The 22,287-nt window shown below is 43.3% G+C and overlaps 1 protein-coding gene across 1 annotated transcript in view; it reads left to right on the forward strand.

Annotated features, from left to right (window-relative positions):
* The window catches only part of LOC115129567 (zinc finger protein 385B-like), an 83,615-nt gene extending 61,328 nt beyond the window's left edge, over positions 1-22,287 (forward strand). The window contains exons 4-8 of the mRNA XM_029660096.2: positions 12,949-13,147; positions 16,342-16,722; positions 17,101-17,285; positions 17,753-17,854; positions 18,114-22,287. Of these exons, the coding sequence (XP_029515956.1) occupies positions 12,949-13,147; positions 16,342-16,722; positions 17,101-17,285; positions 17,753-17,854; positions 18,114-18,347 (1,101 nt within the window). The 3' untranslated portion in view covers positions 18,348-22,287. The remainder of the gene's footprint in view (positions 1-12,948; positions 13,148-16,341; positions 16,723-17,100; positions 17,286-17,752; positions 17,855-18,113) is intronic.

The following is a 22,287-nucleotide window of genomic DNA, read 5'->3' on the forward strand; positions in this document are numbered from 1 at the left end:
AAACTATCAGCTTTTTAACTCATTGTTGAAGAATGTCGAGAGACAAGAGAGAGAGAGGGAGAGAGAGGGAGAGAGTGAGAGAGAGAGAGAGAGAGAGAGAGAGAGAGAGAGAGAGCGAGAGAGAGAGAGAGAGAGAGAGAGAGAGAGAGAGAGAGAGAATATCATCTGCCCTGTATGTTTGAAGTCAGGCCAATATTGGAATGATACAGCTCGGAGGGCTGCAGGCTCTATCCTCAACCATTTTGCGTTCAATTGAAGAGAGAGACATCTCATTCAGATGAAAGCAAAGCCAGCAGGCACTGTGAGGAAGCAAGCTTTTTCCTCAGAAGCCATGCCATTTTAGGTTAGCTGTGGTGTCAACACTCAGTGGCTGTGTCTATGTGTGTGTGTGGGGTTCTCACACGCACGTGTGTGTGTGTTGGTGTGTGTGTGTGTGTGTGTGTGTGTGGTGTGCTCCGCAAGCACATGTTTGTGTGTAAGCTGTGTGCGCACATGCGCATGTGTCTATATATGTTCCAGCTGAGCTAAGTTCCCTAGTTTGGAGGAAACTCCATGTGAACCATACCTGAGATGGCAGATATGATACAAACACAAACACAACCTGCTTTCGTCATTAAAGCTTAATGATGTTGTAGTATGAGAAGTGTAGATAAGACTGAAAGGTGGCCGGTCCTCAATGGCTTCATTAAAGTGGAGCTCTACTACACCCCTTAAAGTAGTTGTACTCAAGTCAGGGTCTTTTTTGGAGAAGAAGGCTGATGTTTTACGTGTTCCTATCCAATAGCCTTTTCTCTTTTTTTTTCTTTGCGTTGTTCGCAACAAATTTTTCAACTTATTTTGTACATAAAGTTGCTGCTATCGTCTCTTATGGCCGAAAATAATTTCTGGACATCAGAACTGTGATTACTCACCACGGACTGGCAGAATCCTTTTTTTCCTTTAACAGCCCGATGAGCCCGACGTGAATGACATACTGCTTTTGCCAGGAACAGGCCCAGATCCCCGTCATGTGCATGAAGAGAATGCAGAGAAAAAGGGTCCGGAGGGCGGGCTGCCTTCTGAGAATTCGTAGGCAATTGAATTAACCCCCACTGCCCTCCATTCTGCTAGCAAACTTGCAATCGTTGGAAAATAAAATCGATGATCTACGAGGAAGATTAAACTACCAAAGGAATATTCAAAACTGTAATATCTTATGCTTCACAGAGTCGTGGTTGAACGACGACATTATCAACATACAGCTGGTTATACGCTGTATCGGCAGGATAGAACAGTGGCGTCTGGTAAGACAAGGGGCGGCGGACTATGTCTTTTTGTAAATAACAGCTGTTGCACGATATTTAAGGAAGTCTCAAGGTTTTGCTCGCCTGATGTAGAGTATCTCATGATAAGCTGTAGACCACACTATCTACCAAGAGAGTTTTAATCAGAATTTTTCGTAGCTGTCTACATACCACCACAGACTGAGGCTGGCACTAAGACCGCACTCAATGAGCTGTACTCCACCATAAGCAAACAGGAAAATGCTCACCCAAAAGCGGCGCTCCTAATGGCCCGGGGACTTTAATGCAGGGAAAAACTTAAATTTCTATCAGCATGTTAAATGTGGAACCAGAGAGAAAAAACTCTGGATCACCTTTACTCCACACACAGAGACGCATACAAAGCTCTCCCTCGCCCTCCATTTGGCAAATCTGACCATAATTCTATCCTCTTGAATCCTGCTTACAAGCAAAAATTTAAACAGGAAGCACCAGTGACTCGATCAAAAAAAAAGTGGTCAGATGAAGCAGATGCTAAGCTACAGGACTGTTTTGCTAGCACAGACTGGAATATGGTCCGGGATTCCTCCGATGGCATTGAGGAGTACACCACATCAGTCATTGGCTTCATCAATAAGTGCATCGATGATGTCGTCCCCACAGTGACCCTACATACATACCCCAACCAGAAGCCATTGATTACAGGCAACATCCTCACTGAGCTAAAGACTAGAGCTGCCGCTTTTAAGGAGCGGGACTCTAACCCGGAAGCTTATAAGAAATCCCAATATGCTCTCAGACGAATGATCAAACAGGCAAAGCATCAATACAGGACTAAGATCGAATTGTACTATACCGGCTCTGACTCTCGTAGGATGTGGCAGGGCTTGCAAACCATTACAGACTACAATGGGATGCACAGCCGAAAGCTGCCCAGTGACACGAGCCTACCAGACGAGCTAAACTACTTCTATACTCATGTGAAACATGCTTTCAAACACTTCACGTGTAGTTCCATGCTATCACATGTGTAGTTCCATGCTATCACATGTGTAGTTCCATGTAACTTCACATAAGATTAAGTGATCACATAAAACATTTTTTTGGAACAATTTACGTGATCACATGTAAAAAATGAATGAGGTTTTTCCATAGGGTTTTAACCAGCTATGATTAATATAGTGGCGTTTTCTTAACACTTTTAATAGGATGATCTTTGTTTTCTGGAGAAACATAGTAGATTAGAAGAAGACCCAAAGGTCAGGCCATTCCAGATTAACCCTGTCTTTAAAACAAAACTCTCCATGTTAACTAGGCCACAACACATCTGCCCCTCAATTAGCCTCAACAGGAGTGGGAATAAAACAAACACACCAAAAATATATCACCACAAAGAGAATTTGTAGAAATCGTGGCAGTTTTATTTATTCAACCAGTATCCAAGTTTCAAGTTTATTTGTCATGTGTAATGAATATTCACTTGAGCTCTCATGATAATGCTATTTCCAGATTAGCTGCTATTAAAATTCCAGTTAACGAGGCCACAACACCACACAAAACACTTCTGCCGGCCTTCTCAAGTGGCCTCACTAAGAGTGGAAAGGAAAACAGCTATAATACCATAACACACTGCAATAGTATTTCCTATAAACATAGAAATCATGGCACATTCTTTTTTAAATGAATTTTTATCTAGTCTATTTAGTTTGATTTTATATTTAATTAGTCAACCAGTAACAGTTCTTGGGTAACCAATGCGTGTTTAGATTCCGTGAGATTTCCACCATGAGAATGCCGTCTGCAAGGTCTAATTTTACAGTATCTACAATGAAAGCTTTTGGGAAGGAGCCAGGGCACCAGGGTGAGGTTGCATACGCTGAGACTGTGGTGAACTTAGAGACTAAGGAACTAGTTGTGACAGCTTGCGTGAAAACACAGACCATGTATAGAGCATAATTGTCTGATTCATCTCAGTGATTCAGCTACATATGTGCATGCACACGCATGCACGTACTGTACGCACTGCAGTACAGGAGAGTGTCACAAGAATGCTTGCTCCTGAAAGATATAGAGAGAAAGAGAGAGAGAGACAGAGACAGAGAGCGAGAGAGAGGCAGAGAGGGAGAAACAGAGAAAGAAAGAGAGAGGGATACAGAGAGTGTATTTCAAGAGCATTTGTCCAACTCCATTCACAAGACTGGCACTTGGCCCTCCAGCTTTAAATGTCTCTATAAATTCTCTCTGCTAGTCCACAGAGTGCTGACATAATGCATACCTACGGTGTCTGTAATGGAGAACAAATGCAAACACTACTCAGTATGGCCTAAAGACAGCTTGTAACAGTGTGCCAATGTGTTTCTATTGTACACAGTGCTTAACCTGGCATGAAAGAAGTGCAGGAGCTGTCTTTTTCCAAGTCGGTCCATTAGACAAATTACAAATTACAAATCACATTACAAATCACAAATTACATTATGCTATAGACACATCTGATTATTCACTGTTAAGGGTTTATACACATTTTCCATGACTTCTCCATGACTTTTAACCAAATTTGAATGACTATTATTATAGCCTACATGAAAAACTAAGCATTATTGACACTGGAAGGTTGCTGTGTCTGATCCCATGTACCTACCATCTCTTGCCGTTGTGCCCTTGACCAAGGCACTTAACCCCCCACAAAGTAGAACTGTTCTGTGCTCAACCCCCCATCTGGAGAGCTCCTGGATGTGCAGGCTTTTAATCCAGCCCTGAAACACCCAAGTCTGCTTAACAAGGTCCTGTTGAGCAGCTGATCTTTAGGCTACGATGTGGTTAGACCAGGGATTGAACAAAAGCCTGCAAACCCATGCAGTAGCTATCCTGGAGGATGGTAAAAAACATTGAAACATTACAACCAAATACTTGTCTTTATAAAATGATTCCCTCAATCAATGAATCAGGGATCAAATGGATAAGGTAGGCTACTTCAAAGCAAGATATCTAACTAGACATGTTTTTATTCACAATACTGTATATACAAAAGTAGGAAGACACCTCTTCAAATTAGATTTGGCTATTTCAGCCACACCTGTTGCTGACAGGCATATAAAATCGAGCACACAGCCATGCAATCTCCATAGACAAACATTGCCAGTAGAATGGCCTTACTGAAGAGCTCAGTGACTTTCAACGTGGCACCGTCATAGGATGCCACCTTTCCAACAAGTAAGTTAGTCAAATTTCTGAACCTGTTAGAACCTGCCCCGGTCAACTGTAAGTGCTGTTATTGTGAAGTGGAGATGTCTAGGAGCAACAACGGCTCACCCGCGAAGCGGCCACAAAAGCTCACAGAACGGGACCACTGTGGGTTTCCATGGCCGATTAGTCACACATAACTCATTGCCATGTGCAATGCCAAGCGTCAGCTAGTGGTGTAAATCTTGCCGCCATTGGACTCTGGAGCGGTGGAAATGCGTTCTCTGGAGTGATGAATCACATTTCACCATCTGGCAGTCCGATGGATGAATCTGGGTTTGGCGGATGCCAGGAGAACGCTATTTGCCGCCCCAATGCATATTACCAACTGTAAAGTTTGGTGGAGGAGGAATAATGTTCTGGGGCTGTTTGTAATGGGCTAGGCCCCTTAGTTTCAGTGAAGGGAACAGTGACTGTTCTGTGCTTCCAACTTTGTGGCAACAGTTTGGGGAAGGCCCTTCCTGTTTCAGCATGACAATGCCCCTGTGCACAAAGCGAGGTCCATACAGAAATGGTTTATCAAAATTGGTGTGGAAGAACTTGACTAGCCTGCACAGAGCCCTGACCTCAACCCCATCAAACACCTTTGGGATGAATTGGAACGCCGACTGCGAGCCATGCTTAATCACTTAACATCAGTGCCCGACCTCACTAATACTCTTGTGACTGAATGGCAGCAAGTCCCCACAGCAATGTTCCAACATCTAGTGGAAAGCTTTCCCAGAAGAGTGGAGGCTGTTATAGCAGCACAGGGGGGACCAAATCGATATTAATACCCATGAATTGAGGCGGCGACAAAGGCGGAGACGTCAGGAACCATGGTAGGCCACCAAAAGCGTTGTCGCACAAAAGCCAGGGGCCGCCGTTAGCCCGGGTGGCAGGCAAGCCTGGAGGAGTGGGCCCACTCCAGGACCACGGAGCGGACAGCGTCAGGCATGAACATGGATCCCAGCCGGTAGGAGAGAGGGAGAAGTTGAACCGGGTGAACAGTAGGGCCCATCTAACCTGCCTGGAATTGAGGCATTTGGCAGTGCGGAGATATTCCAGGTTCTTGTGGTCGGTCCACATGATGAATGCATGTCCTCCAGCTAGTGCCTCCACTCCTCCAACGCCATCTTCACCGTGAGCAGCTCACAATTCCCCACATCGTAGTTCCTCTCTGTGGCGTTGAGGCGGTGGGAGAAGAATGTGCCGGGATGCAGCTTGAGGTCCAGGGCAGACCGCTGGGACAGGACAGCTCCCACTCCAACATCAAAATCATCAGCCTCCACCATGAACTGGCGGCACGGGTCAGGATGAACCAAGATGGGAGCTGTGGTGAAGTGGTGTTTAAGATCCAGGAATGCCCGATCAGCAGCTGTAGACCACATGAACGGAACCTTGGGTGAGGTGAGTGCAGACAGGGGGAAGTTGGCGAAGCCCAGGAACCACTGCAGCTGGACTCCAGACGTGGGCTGGGGGCAATCCAACACCGCACTCACCTTCCCTGGATTGGATCCATCTGTACGCTCCCTGCAGCGATGATTTATCCCAGAAGACAAGGATGTCATTGAGTTAGACGAAAACGAACGGGTTCAACATGTAGCAGAGAACATCATTAACCAGAGCCTGGAACATAGCAGGGTAAGGCCAAAGGGCATGACAAGGTACTCGTGATGGCCGCTGGCCATGTTGAAGGCAGTCTTCCACTCGTCCCCTGGTCTGCCAGTGACATCATGGGCTGGAACCCGTTCTGCCACGCCCACTGCGAGGGCTTTGCGGATCTGGTCCGAGTCTGCTGGGTCAGTCATGGTCAGTTCGTACTATCACGGTTTAAGGTAAGACCCAGATGTAGCAGAGAACATCATTAACCAGAGCCTGGAACATAGCAGGGTAAGGCCAAAGGGCATGACAAGGTACTCGTGGTGGCCGCTGGCCATGTTGAAGGCAGTCTTCCACTCGTCCCCCTCCCGTATCCGCACCAGGTGGTAGGCATTCCGTAGGTCCAGCTTGGAGAACACGGTGGCCCCCTGGAGCGGCTCAAAGGCCGAGGAGGTGAGGTAGAGGGTAGCGTTTTTTCACTGTGATGTCATTGAGACCTCGGTAGTCAATGCAAGGGTGCAGGGTTTTGTCCTTCTTCTCCACAAAGAAGAACCCTGCGCGGCGGGGGAGGCAGAAGGACGGATGAACCCAGGAGCTAGGGAGTCCACAATGTAGGTCTCCATAGCCTTGGTCTCCGGACCCAATAGAGAGTACAGTCGTCCCCAGGGTGGAGTGGTGCCTAGAAGAATACCAATCCCACAGTCACAGGGTCAGTGCGGCGAGAGCAAAGTGGCCTGGGCCTTACTGAACACCTCCCGGAGGTCCTGGTACGCCACGGGAATGGCGGAGAGGTCCGGGGAAACCTCTGAGGCCCCAGGAAGAAGTCCCGGAACAGCCGACTTCAGGCAGTGGGCGTGGCAGAACGGGCTCCAGTCCATGATGTCACTAGCAGACCAGTCAATGAGGGGATTGTGTCGCTGGAGCCTGGAGAATCCCAATACCACGGGAACCTGAGGAGACTTAATGAGCAGGAACTGGATCATCTCGCTGCTGCCTAGTAGACAACCCACGGAATTGCTCCAGCAATGTGTTCAATGCTTGGTCGTGACGCAACTCCTCGTGCCTTCCAATGATGGCTTCTTGGGAGGCGAGGGCTTTCCGGATCTGGTCCGAGTCTGCTGGGTCAGTCATGGACAGTTCGTACTATCACGGTTTAAGGTAAGACCCAGATGCAGACAGTGTCGAAGAAACAAAGTTTAATTCCAAAACAGGGGCAGGCAAACGACAGGTCAAGGCAGGCAGTCATTAATCCAGAGAGGGTGTAAAGGGTCCAGAATGGCAGGCAGTCTCAGGGTCAGAGAAGGCAGGGTTCAATAATCCATTACGGTGGGGTAAAGTACAAAATTTCAGGCAGTCTCAGGGCAGGCAGAACGGTCAAAACCGGGAAGGACTAGAAAACAGGAGCAAGAAACAGGCAGGAGCAGGGAAACAAACACTGGTAGGTTTTTATTAACAAAATGAACTGGCAGCAGACAAACAGAGAACACAGGTATAAATACACAGGAGATAATGGGGAAGATGGGCAACACCTGGAGGGGGGTGGAGACAAGCACAAAGACAGGTGAAACAGATCAGGGTGTGACACCTATACCATTATTCTTCCTCCACCAAACTTTACAGTTGGTACTCTCCATTGGGGCAGGTTGTGTTCTCCTGGCATCTGCCAAAACCAGATTCATCCGTCGGACTGCCACATGGTGAAGCGTGATTCATCACTCTAGGGAACGCATTTCCAGTGCTCCAGAGTCCAATGGCGTGTGTGACTGCTCGGCCATGGAAACCCATTTCATGAAGCTCCCAACGAACAGTTATTGTGCTGACATTGCGTCCAGAGGCAGTTTGGAAGTCGGTAATGAGTGTTGCAACCGAGGACAGACAATTTTTACATGCTATTTTTCAGCACTCGGCGGTCCCGTTCTTTGAGCTTGTGTGGCCTACCACTTTGCGGGATGAGCCATTGTTGCTGCTAAACTAACACTTCACAATAACAGCACTTACAGTTGACCAGGCAGCTGTAGCAGGGCAGACATTTTACAAACTAAATTTTTGGAAAGGTGGCATCCTGTGATGGTGCCACATTGAAAGTCACTGAGCTCTTCAGTAAGGCCATTCTACTCCCAATGTTTGTCTACGGAGATTGCATGGCTGTTTTCTCGATTTTATACACCTGTCAGCAACAGGTGTAGCTGAAATAGCCAAATCCACTTATTTGAAGGGGTCTCCACATACTTTTGTATATATAGTGTATTTGACCTCAGGTATGGAGTAATACAGAAATAGAATTGACAACAAAAACAACTAATCAAATCAAATCAAATACATACAATTGCGTTTGTCACATGCATACACATACAACCTTACAGTGAAATGCTTACTTACAAGCCCTTAACCAACAATGCATAAAAAAATAATAAGTGTTAAGTATAAAATAGATCAATAGAAAAGAAAAGTAACAAATAATTCAACAGCAACAGTAAAATAACAAGCGAGGCTATATACAGGGAGTACCGTACAGTCAATGTGGAGGCTATATACAGGGAGTACCGTACAGTCAATGTGGAGGCTATATACAGGGAGTACCGTACAGTCAATGTGGAGGCTATATACAGGGAGTACCGTACAGTCAATGTGGAGGCTATATACAGGGAGTACCGTACAGTCAATGTGGAGGCTATATACAGGGAGTACCGTACAGTCAATGTGAGGGGGCAATTGAGGTAATTGAGGTTATATGTACATGTAGGTAGATGCATAGATAATAAACAGAGAGTATCAGCAGCGTAAAAGAGGGTCTGGGTAGCCCTTTGATTAGCTGTTCAGGAGTCTTATGGCTTGGGGGTAGAAGCTGTTAAGAAGCTTTTTGGACCTTGACTTGGCGCTCCGGTACCGCTTGCCGTGCGGTAGCAGAGAGAACAGTCTATGACTAGGGTGGCTGGAGTCTTTGACAATTTGTAGGGCCTTCCTCTGACACCGGCTGATACTGTAGAAACAGAAAGGCGTCTACACTATTACTGTATGTAATAATACTTTTTCTAGTGTGTCCTCACTCTAATCAGGAATTAATTAATTGACAACTACAGCTACTGTAAGTAACATAAAGGTTTACTTGTTCACTGCATCTGCAACATATTGGCCTTTTTCTTCAGTGGTCTCCCTTCTATCAGGAAAGCAAATCTCTAGGCAATTTAAGATCTTAATTATCTTTAGACACCTTTTCCATTCGAACAGTGTGTACACACAGTGGGTGTTCCTCAAAATGTGTACTACCGTGCTCTGAGCATGCAAATTGGAGCACACGAGAGTCAGAGTATGATGCCTCATGTCCACCAGATGCATCAAACTCTTTGCATTCCAGCGGAAGTCAGGCTGTGGTGCGTTTCGTGTACCGCATGCGTTCAATATTGGGGCTCCCGAGTGGCGCAGCGGTCTAAAGCACTGCATCCCATCATTGAAAATAAGAATTTGTTCTTAACTGACTTGCAAAGTTAAATAAATGTTAAATAAAAATAATTTTCAACTTGTGTGTTGCTTTACCATGCGGTAGTACAAATGGAAGTACACACAAACTCCAACTTTAGCTAGTTGAAAAGCAAAGCACATGTGTGTTAAGTACAGAAAATGCATATTTACCCGCCCACAATACCCTGTAGTGTGCGTGGATTGCAAGTATGTCAATATGGCTAACTGGCTACCTACTACTGTTAGCTTGTCAGATAGCCATGAAGAATTGTTAGCTAGCTAGCTACCAGTGAAGAATTGACATCTACCTTGCATAACATTCGTTTTTTGGTCATTTTTGTCTGTTAAACTAGCTGGCTAGGTAGATTATTACGATTCACATATACAGTTGAAGTCGGAAGTTTACATACACCTTAGCAAAATACATGTAAACTCCGTTTTTCACAATTCCTGATATTTAATCAGAGTAAAAATTCCCTGTCTTAGGTCAATTAGGATCACCACTTTATTTTAAGAATGTGAAATGTCAGAATAACAGTAGAGAAAATGATTTATTTCAGCTTTTATTTCTTTCATCAGATTCCCAGTGGGTCAGAAGTTTACATACACTCAATTAGTATTTGGTAGCATTGCCTTTAAATTGTTTAACTTGGGTCAAACGTTTCAGGTAGCCTTCCACAAGCTTCCCACAATAAGTTGGGTGAATATTGGCCCATTCCTCCTGACAGAGCTGGTGTAACTGAGTCAGGTTTGTAGGCCTCCTTGCTCGCACACGCTTTTTCAGTTCTGCCCACAAATCTTCTATGGGATTGAGGTCAGGGCTTTGTGATGGCCACTCCTATAACTTGACTTTGTTGTTCTTAAGCCATTTTGCCACAACTTTGGAAGAATGCTTGGGGTCATTGTCCATTTGGAAGACCCATTTGCGACCAAGCTTTAACTTCCTGACTGATGTCGAGATGTTGCTTCAATATATCCACAACATTTTCCGTCCTCATGATGTCATCTATTTTGTAAAGTGCACCAATCCTCCTGCAGCAAAGCACCCCTACAACATGATGCTGCCACCCCCGTGCTTCACGGTTGGGATGGTGTTCTTCGGCTTGCAAGTCTCCCCCTTTTTCCTCCAAACATAAGGATGGTCATTATGTCCAAACAGTTCTATTTTTGTTTCATCAGACATTTCTCCAAAAAGTACAATCTTTTTCACCATGTGCAGTTTCAAACCGTAGTCTGGCTTTTTTATGGCAGTTTTGGAGCAGTGGCTTCTTCCTTGCTGAGCGGCCTTTCAGGTTATGTTGATATAGGACTCGTTTTATTGTGGATTTAGATACTTTGTACCCGTTTCCTCCAGCATCTTCACAAGGTCCTTTGCTGTTGTTCTGGGTTTGATTTGCACTTTTCGCACCAACGTACGTTCATCTCTAGGAGACAGAACACATCTCCTTCCTGAGCGGTATGACGGCTGCGTGGTCCCATGGTGTTTATACTTGCGTACTATTGTTTGTACAGAAGAATGTGGTACCTTCAGGCGTTTGGAAATTGCTCCCAAGGATGAACCAGACTTGTGGAGGTCTACAATTTTTTTTCTGATGTCTTGGCTGATTTATTTTAATTTTCCCATGATGTCAAGCAGAGGCACTGAATTTGAAGGTAGGCATTGAAATACATCCACAGGTACACCTCCAATTGACTCAAATTATGTCAATTAGCCTATCAGAAGCTTCTAAAGCCATAGCATAATTTTCTGGAATTTTCCAAGCTGTTTAAAGGCACAGTCAATTTAGTGTATGTAAAATTCTGAACCACTGGAATTGTGATACAGTGAAGTATAAGTGAAATAATCTGTCTGTAAACAATTGTTGGAAAAATTACTAAAAAGTAGATATCCTAACCGACTTGCCAAAACTATAGTTTGTTAACAATACATTTGTGGAGTGGTTGAAAAACAAGTTTTAATGACTCCAACCTAAGCCTATGTAAACTTCCGACTTCAACTGTAACTAGCAGATAATTATGAAATTAAACTTTTTCTTTGTGTATATCTTGTTTTGTTTTTATTGTCATTGTCTTGGCGGGAAGGAGGTTCAGTGAATGGGGAGGTGCAGCGTGAGGTTATACCGTAGGGAAAGTGTGAGTGCTTCTCAATTGTAATGTTTTATCCGTTCTCCACACTCGTCCTCACAAGAACATACTCTAGAGAACATCCTCAGAGAATGCACTCGGAGAATGAGTGTGGAGCACGGTAGTATACATATTGGGAAAAACCCAGTGTCTCGTTTAATCTATGACAGAGAAAACATTCTTGATTTTCCATTTTCTCTGGTGTTTCATCTGACTGGTTGTCTCATGGCAATATGGGTCATCTTGTCTGTATTCCAAATAGCATCCTATTTCCTATTAAGGGCACAATTGTTTAACCAGGGCACATAGTGCTCTATTCAAAAGTAATGCACTATATAAGGAATAGGGTGGCAATTGGGATGCAACCCTTGAGTCACAGATATAATCTCATGTCACTAGTGACTCATGTGTCCTCAGATCAGTGACTTTTTCTAAAGATTTCTCACTCCAGGATTGTAGGTTCTGAGTTTCCATGGATACCTAGATGTTTTCTGTAAATGTTATAGCCACGGGGATATCTTCACTTCAGTTTGCTCCTCAATTAATACACCTTTCCATAGCAGCATGGTTTATGTGTGTGATGAAGAGGACCACAAACCTTTAAAAGTAAAAAAGACAGGAATGTTCCACCTCAGAGAAGAAGATCATGGTTCAATATTAATTACTTCTAATGATTGTATGTGCAAGGACAGGATGTTAGAAACAAGGTTGGTAAAATATAGCTATTAACCTATAGCGACTTAATGCACCAGACCACCTTGAGGTGAGGTGATATCCCATTCCACTCAACTCCTAAATCAACATAAAGATTCGCTGAGTGTGTTGTAGTCATTTTCCCCATATATCCAGCATATAGAGTGTACAATCAAACCAATTTAAAACTATCAGTCTCCAAAATGCTCTTTGCTCACTCACTAGAATCCATTTCTTGTTCATTTTTCTTATCATTAATTATTTTGTCTAAAGCTCTCTCTCGCTCTCTCTTTTTCTCTCTTTCTCTCTCTCTCTCACACACACACACACACCCTACTTCTTCCCATTGGCCATATGAAAATCCTAACATCCTGATCCACCCTCCCCACCATCTCTCTAATTTTCCCTCTGATTGGGCCTATCTATTGAAGGCTGTGATTGAAGTGTGTGTGTGTGTGTGTGTGTGTGTGTGTGTGTTTGTGTGTGTGTGTTTTTGTCCTATGTGATGCGATGTGATTGCAGTCCATGACTGAGACCTGTTGTGTGAGAAAGTACCTGATTGCATGGTTCATTTGTTCTCCCTCTGCAGAGCCAAGCCGAGGCGCACTACAAAGGCAGTAAACATGCCAAGAAGCTCAAAGCACAGGAGAACACCAAGAATAAGCCGCCTAAGAGTTCCCTTCCTCCTCCTCCACTTCCTCCTCCCCTGGACAGTGCTAAGACAATCACCACCACAACCTCCACCACCTTGACCAGCAATGTCACGGGCAGCAAGTCTGACCAACCAGGTATGTGGAAACTTTAGCTCTTGTGTGTCATCCATTCCTCTCCATGCTCTAGCCTTGAGTGTTATCTTGTGTCATTGCATGCTTTGTGCGTGTGTGTGTGTGTGTGTGTGTGTGCGTGCGTGTGCGTGCATGTGTGTGTGTGTGTGTGCGTGTGTGTGTGCATGCACGTGTGTCTGAATGTGCATGCACGCTTGTGCATGTGTGTACTGTATGTGTCTTTGGAATAAGTGTTTTTCTCATTAAATTAACTCTGACAAATGCCTTAACCAATTGAATGACTCATTAACAGGCATTAGTGTAACAAGTGCCATGCTCATTGCCATGCATTTCAACCAGTTTTGCTCACTGGGATAAAGTAGTTAAACCACATCCATTTTTTTTGCCATTGAATAATTCTAAGTTTCTTTGTGGGAGTAGCCTATAGGGGAAAGACGATAATATCTAATATCTATCATGTATAGATGAATATTGTCGGAATAGACCACATGCTTGTGTTACCAACCCAGGCAGAAAAGAAAGCTTCAAATCTAAACCAATATGTTGTAAAATGTACATTTCCACTAATTTCTGTTGGATCTTGATATTTTTTTAAGTCACACTGTCTGGCCTCACATCAGGGGAGAGCCCATTAGGAGCTACTTAGTATTTTATTAGGATCCCCATTAGATGTTGCCAAGGCAGCATCTACTCTTCCTGGGGTCCAAACTGCAGGTAAGAGGGTTTCAGGATCTGCATCCCAAATGGAACCCTATTCCCTATATAGTGCACTACTATTGAGCAGGGCCCATATGACCCTGTTCAAAAGTAGTGGGATAGAGTACCATTTGGACCACAGAGAGAAAGTCACTCCTCAGCCCTTTTCAGAGATTAGGTTCAAGTTCTGTAATGATCCAGAGCCAGTGATACTACTCCTTAGTATTCTGTGACTGTGTCCCAAATGGCACCCTATTCCCCGTTTAGTGCACTACTTATGACAAGAGCTCTATGTATTTTTTATAGGGAATAGGGTGCCATGTGGGACACAGCCAGTGTCTTTTCACAGAGTCACATCCAATGACTGTTAGTCGGAGTCACAGACTGCCTAGCTGGATGTTTGTTATTTTTCAGACATTCCTGAACCTGTGACCAGAAACAAGCTACATACTATAGGCAGGACAAAAACAAGTGATCTAATGATTCTGTCTCTTCCCAGCAAAATCAGCAGAGCTGGGATGGTTGTGTCCCCCATATACATAACATACTATTGATTGCAAGAATGTTGTATAATAATTTAAATTGAAAAATGAAGGTTTGAATCATGTGTTGTTTTGTGTATCAGTTCATTTTCATTTTTTTTTATTTTACCTTTATTTAACCAGATAGGCTAGTTGAGAACAAGTTCTCATTTACAACTGCAACCTGGCCAAGATAAAGCAAAGCAGTGTGACACAGACAACAACACAGAGTTACACATGGAACAACATGGAGTAAACAATAAACAAGCCAATAGCACAATAAACAAGTCAATGACACAGTAGAAAAAAATAAAGTCTCTATACAGTGTGTGCAAAAGGCATGAGGAGGTTGGCAATAAATAGACCATAGTAGTGAAGAATTACAATTTAGCAGATTAACACTGAAGTGATAAATGAGCAGATGATGATGTGCAAGTAGAGATACTGGTGTGCAAAAGAGCAGAAAAGTAAATAAAAACAGTATGGGGATGAGGTAGATTGTGTGGGCTATTTACAGATGGACTATGTACAGCTGCAGTGATCATAAACCATGTGCCAATCAAATTTCTGGTCCTTAAATGTAACTGGTATACTTTTATGTATGAATTTTCTTACCAATTTTTGTGTTTAATGAATGTTGCTTTGGGATGCTAATATAATTCATCCTTGCTAGCTACTGCTCTATTGACCCGGTTGGTGTAGATACACATTGCCACCCAAATGTATTTAATAACCTTATCTTAGGAAATGTTATGTTAACTTTACAAACTGTCTTCAAAGAGTACAATAGAAGAGTTTTTGTGAAAATCAGAGTTAATGAAGCAAGGTTTAATGAAGACTTTCAAATGCTAGTTTAGACCAAATATAGATGTTCACGCCGTGTGTATAGGTGGCGGGGAAGTCAGGCGCAGGAGAGTCAAAATGGAGTGTAAATGGAGTCTTTTAATAAATGTCCAAGGAACATGCTTCATAACACTAAAAGTACAGACATGAATATGGGTACGAGGACCCGTCGCGCACCAACACAACAATAAACAACACTGACAATAAAACAATTTCTGACAAAGACATGAGGGGAAACAGAGGGTTAAATACGCAACAGGTAATGAATGGGATTGAAAACAGGTGTGTGGGAAGACAAGACAAAACCAATGGAAAATGAAAAATGGATCAATGATGGCTAGAAGACTGGTGACGTCAAACACCGAGCACCGCCCGAACAAGGAGAGGCAACGACTTCGGCAGAAGTCGTGACAATAGACCAGTGTAGTGGCGTGTAGCTTGTAGATGTCATAGTGCCAGCTGGTATAATTGGTGTAAAGAGAGCACTATTCTCTGAAGAGAATACTACACAACTTTCTGAGAGGATCACAAATGCAAAATGACATTCATGGAAAAAGCTACAGTGCGTTCCTAATGCAGGGCGTTGGAGCATGGGTTTGGAGGGTGGGTGTGGTGTGGTGTGTGAGAAGGGGTGAAAGGAAAGGAGGGGTGGAGGGATGGTGTGGGACTGTGGGTGTGAGCATGAGTTCAGGCGCCTTACCTTGTGGCAATGTCCACCATAGTGTTCTGGTACAGTACATGGTTCTGAGTGGGTGGAGGGGCAGGGCGTCTCAGTGTCACAATAGAGGGGACAATAGTTTGACAACTAGGCTCTGTAACATTGACAGAGGGCCACATTGAAGCACACACATATGAACGCACGCACGCACGCACACACACACACACACACACACACACACACACACACACACAAAGAGAGAGAGATAAAGATACAGAAAACACCACTGGCCAATAGCTCGATCCTGCTACTGCTACTCAACTGATCCCCCAGGGATCAAACTCTTACGCAACACACCAAAATAAAAATATAAGGGAATGTGTCACCAAAAATTGTAATATTGTTAACGCTCCGAGACTAACTGTCAGATGTGTCTCTCTCTTTTTCCCTCTCCCTCCCTCTTTCTTTCTTGATCTCAGAACAAATCGCAGTGCCTCCTAGCACGGCAGATAAAACCTTGGCTTCTCCAAATTCTTTCGTCCCCGTCATCTCCACCTCCTCCTCCCTGGCAGCTTTAACAGCCATGGCCGTCCCCGGTCCCTGTAATCCCGTCCTATGTGATCCCACGCCTGCCAGCCCCCCATCAGCTACACAAGTACAACTACAGGGGCCTGTTATGAAGAGCAGTGGCAGCATCAGCACCAAGCCTGTGCTCACGGCCCCAAACACTGCCGCTGCTACAGCAACTCAGCCCACGCCAGAGTCGGAGGAGGAGGAGGAAAAAGCCAAAAAGCTTCTGTACTGTTCGCTTTGCAAAGTGGCCGTCAACTCTCTATCACAGCTGGAGGCCCACAACACAGGTGTGTTCCAGCATCTGTTTCTGTTTGCTCGACTGCCGTGTTAACGTTAGTGTTACTCCTCCCGAGGAGTGCGTGTGTGTGTTGGGTGGGGGGAGGGGGAGGGGGGCTTGCATACGGGCTCAATATAAGAGATGTTTGTTAGCTAACATTGACACATATGGCTGTTATGTAGTTATAGTGAAGTAAGACGTAATACCCAGGTCAGAGAAACACTGTTGGATCTCAAGCTGACCAGTGAACATTTTGGATGGGAAAACAAAATCTGTTCTACTTTTAAACCAAACAAATTAAATAGTGTTATTTTTATGTTTTATTTATGGTATTTTCCATGTGCAATATATTTAATTATGTTTTTGCCCTTTCTTCTCTCCCCTGAAGGTTCGAAACACAAAACTATGCTTGAGGCGAGGAACGGCGCAGGCCCAATTAAGGCCTATCCCAGACCGGGCTCAAAGCTCAAAGTCCAGGCCACCACCGTGCTGAAAGGCTCCGGACTGCAGAACAAGACATTCTATTGTGAGATCTGTGACGTCCACGTCAACTCAGAAATACAGCTCAAACAGGTACACCATAGTGTCTTGTCACAGGCCTTTCAAGACCCTTGGGATTTTACCTCTCTTTAATTTTCTTGTGCACAAATGAATAAATAAATCTTAGCTGATCAGCAGCCAGCGCGCATGCAAGATTTGTGAGATTTCCTGGTGCCGATATTAAGTCAATCACAATACAGTATGGTCAGAGGGGGAACTGGGGAAAACACATTCTGGGAAATGACTTATTTCAAATCCTTGAATTCACCTCTAAATATATTTTTTTACATGTCAAATTGATTTCACTTTGGGATCTCAAGTATGCAGTGCTTGTTGTCTTGTTACAGCTTGAAGGGAGCTTACAGGCTTTTTATAATTGGCTCACCAAAATACGTGTCCCATATGGCACCCTATACCCTTTATAGTGCACCACCTTTGATCAGGGTCCATAAGGATCACACACAGTTACGTCACTGACCTGTTTTGTTGTATTTTGTCAGCACATCTCCAGCAGAAGGCACAAGGACAGAGTGGCTGGGAAACCAATGAAACCCAAATACAGCCCTTACAACAAACAACAACGCAGCTCCACAGTCCTAGCCGTATGTATCATATATGTTCCTAATCAAAGCCCCTCAAGAAAAGTTGATTCGACTTCAGGGATTAATTGTTAATACATTTATTGGCAGTTTCTTAAAAAAGCATTTAAGAATATTGATGCATCAGTGGGCTAAAAGAGGGGCATTTATGCTCATTGAAAATAATGGCTTGTTTTTGTAGCTAATTGCATTATCAATAGATTTGCTTTCTTATTTAACTCCTCTCCTCTCCCATCCTATCCTATCCTCTTCTCTCCTTCAGGCAAAGCTGGCTCTTCAGAAGGACCTGGTGAAGCCTATCTCCCCTGCTGCTTTCCTCTCCAACCCCTTCTGCCCCACCACTGTCCCCTCTATCACCCTGCACCCACGGCCCAACTCCTCTATCTTTCAGACTGCTGGCCTCCCAGGCTCTATGGGCTCCATGGGCTCCTTCCTCCGGGCTGCTCCAGGGCCCATCCGGCCCACCACCGGCTCTATACTCTTCGCCCCATACTGATTCCTGGATTGTGACACCAGGGTCGTGTTCAGTAGGCAGAGAATGAAAGAAAATGGCAGAAACTGAGTGAATCAGGGTGGTACTATCTGTGCTCGTCCACTAATTAATGCTTGTTTTTGTCTCCCGTTTTCCCTACGGTGTGCCCTAATGGACACAACCCTGTGTATCGGTATGAGCCAGGGAGCCAGAGGGACAGTAACACAAAGGGGAAAATGACATGAGTAGACAAACAGGTCTCCTCTGACCACGTGGAACAGTGAGTGGATGACATCCTACTACAGACAGTACCTCCCCGGTGCACTGAACTGAGAGGACTACTACACTGCGAAGCTTGAACGAACAACAGTGTATTTATTTGATTGAACTTGCCTGTCTGCGTGCGTTGACCTGAAGCATGAAGAACAGAGGTATAGTGGGCTCGCTAAGACCACCGAGGGTCTAAGTATTGGGATCTTGTGGAATAATAAAGAGCATCAAACAGCTTCCTGAATGACTTGAATTACCATAGTCTTCCTATTTGATTAAAATAATGGACAGCTCTAGCTACATGCGTATGACAGTGTTCCTCATAACAGCCCCCAGACAGAAGCACAGTCATACCCTATTCACACTATAGGGCCAACCTGAACAGCAATGGGCTGGCTTGGATATTTTCTTCTCACATTGTCCTTTCCAGTACGGTTTAAGCAACTACGGTGGATGTGCAACCAGGTCAGAGCAGTTCAGCGTGGCTCTGCTTGGTCTAGACCAGTAGTGTGAAAAACGGTATCATTGCTCTTTCACAGTTGTTGCTTGATGCCATGAGTCATGGACTGTACGTTAATACAGTAATGCAGTTTTGGCCACTGTTCTGTCCTGGATTGTGGAAGGCAAAAAGCTGAATCTCTGTTATGATCGTCAAATAGTCTGGCTCCAACTTACAGTAGATATTCATAGTAATTGTTTAGTAACAGTGTTCTCAGTTCCTCCACTTTAGAGAGAGAAACCATTCTCTTGGTTTTTCAGTAAGAGCCAAATGTTAACTTGAGATGGATTCAGGTCAATGGGAGACTTCAAGTCTGTTAAAGAAAATGTTAGTTAAAGCTCAAACACACATAGGATTGTCAAACGTTTGCCTGCCGACAGTACTTAGCACCTCGGAACAGAGTGTCGGCAGTGAATATCTTTAGTGTTAACACAGCAAAGACCTTGAAGTCGTCAGCCACTCAGCCTTGTTAAAATACTCCAAACCAGAAGGTGGCAGTAGCATTGTTTGGCAATACATGTCCGTGTGCGTTCCTTATGGTCTAGATTCCAATGTTAGCTGCAGTGCTAATGTTGCTATATTGTAGAAAGCCCTTGTTGATACTAGCCAGATGGCCACAGCTAGATAACTACCTAGCAAGATGACAAAGAAACCATTTAATTTACTCACATAAAAATCACATACTGTAGGGTGTCCAATCAAAACGCATCTTTTGACCAATGGGTAAAATAATATGTTAATTATTTATACAAACCCCAACAACAACAAAAATGGTCTAAACCTCATGTCTCTATCATAATCTGTTCAAAGCTTATTGGAGATTTGATCCTTGTAGGATGGATACAATTTGGCTGACTAAATCAATGGAGGTCAGAGAAAAAAATAGGTAAAAAATCTAGAAAATAGCATTGCATCATCTAGGCTGGATGCTGTGCGAGAATTAAGGCTACATAACAGGCTTACCATTAAACTCGTCATCTTTCTTTTAAAATCCAGATGACATAATACAATATAGAGGTAAGATAAATATACATTTTGAAACATGACAAGTAGTATTTTCATATTTTAGTAAACACTGTTCATATAAATGCAAAGTTCCTATTCTTTTCAAAGACTTCTCGCATTAACAAGCGTATCTCTGTGACATGTCAACAGAGCACTGAGTGTACTGCAAGCTCTTTATTTCCAAAGCCTTTTACATTTAATTCAGCACTTGGAAGACAACCACAAATACACTTTAAAATTCTCAAAAGTTTCAGCAGAGCTCAGTGCTGGTTAACAGATGTATTAGGTTAAGAAATCAGACTTTTTGGATACAATGTTAATGATACAGTATGCTTGAAAAAGACCCCACTGAATGATTCAGAACATGAAGAATCATATTTGTCTTGATAAAATGCATTTGATAACATAAGGAAGTGAAACGTCATCACCAAAGTGCAATTTGCCCAATGTGGGTGGACACCCTACATACAGCCAGTGCCAGCCCATAGCCAAAAGTTTAGCTAGCTAGCTAACGTTAGCATAGCTAGCACACTAGCTAAGGACACCGCACTAACTCCGCAGCTAACACAGGCAGCTGTTTCATGGAAACTAGCTAATTCATTGTGATTTAATTATAATGTCGTAGCGATGTACGCTGAGAGTCGGGAAGCAAGTTCAGGCAGTGAATATATTTAATAAATAAACGAACATGAACAAAACAAGAAACACTAACAGTGCACCAACATGAAACAGAAACAATAATGCCTGGGGAAGGAACCAAAGGGAGTGACATAAATAGGGCAGGTATTCAAGGAGGTGATGGAGTCCAGGTGAGTGTCAATAAGTGCTGGTGCGCGTGACTATGGTGACAGGTATGCGTAATACTCAGCAGTCTGGTGACCTAGAGGCCAGAGAGGGAATATACGTGACAAATGTCAATACTAGATAAAGTGGTTAGCTAGCTTCCAGGCATTATTTAGTGTTGTATGCATTGTGTCTGTACACTTACCTAGCTACCATTCCATAGCCTACATTGTATATGAAGTGTGACTGGCTCATCTGCGGATATACGGAGAAAATGTTGTCACTTGTTGTCACTCCTGTTGATTTTCCCAAATGGGGGTTCGTGCTCTCTGATTGGCTCAAAGTAAATTTGTTGCCACTGATGAGCATGGCGATTCTACATGTAGAAATGGTAAATTTGTCACTACTGGATCGGCACGCAGCAGGTACCTCTTTTGTTCTAGCAAGACAAGGAACGGCCTCCCACTGTCATAAGTACCTATTGGCAGTCTATCGGCATTGAAATTCTCAGTGTTTTTTAAGTGTGCAGATCTCAAGTCAGGACTTGACCCTTAAAGTACATTGTTCCTTCTGTAAATTATGTAATCATCAGTCAATCATTTCTTAGAGAAATAGTAGAATCTATTAGTTTTCATCACTTGTAATGAGTGAATTCAGGAAGTACAGATGTTTGACCAGTTTCTCAAAACAGGAAAATAATCCGTCAGCAACCGGACATGTAATTTATTGTGTGGATTATAATTCATGGACATTTTAGCCGGAGTTGATAAAAAATGTGTTAGGCCAAATAAAGTCTGACATTTTTAAGTGGAAATAACTAACCCTTGAAGGCTTTAGTTTAAAAGATTTCCTGCAACAACAGGGTGATCAAATTAAAATCCTACATCTGTAAACTTCAGTTTATTTCAGTTTTCATTAATTGACTGAATTGAAATGGAATTGACACGAACCCTGTTTGTATCACCCTTTCCAAGTTGCAATACTAGTTGTACAGTATGTTATGGAAAAAAAGCAATCCACTCCAACATGACAGAAAATACAAGATACATTGAACTTGAAATGTACCTCTTCAAATAAATGGATATATTTGGATGATTTGCTCCCATATTACAATTTTATTTTCCATAACTGAAAAATAGTTGTAATTATTGAATTAATTAATTGAATATAGTTTATAAAGGAGACCTGATGTATAGATTGTCAATGAAAGGGATGTTCATTGAAAGAGATATAAGATCATCATATCATCATATACTCTGTGTGACATGTACAGTATTTATTTTCACATTATGTTTATTGATGCAGTTGATGCATACATTCAGTTGTATTTGAGATATGGAATTGTTTTATTATTTGTTTGTTTGTTTGTTAAACATTTTATTTGTTTTTATTAAATACCTAAACGTA

The sequence above is a fragment of the Oncorhynchus nerka genome, linkage group LG1, assembly GCF_034236695.1.
Source record: "Oncorhynchus nerka isolate Pitt River linkage group LG1, Oner_Uvic_2.0, whole genome shotgun sequence".
NCBI classification, from domain to species: domain Eukaryota; kingdom Metazoa; phylum Chordata; class Actinopteri; order Salmoniformes; family Salmonidae; genus Oncorhynchus; species Oncorhynchus nerka.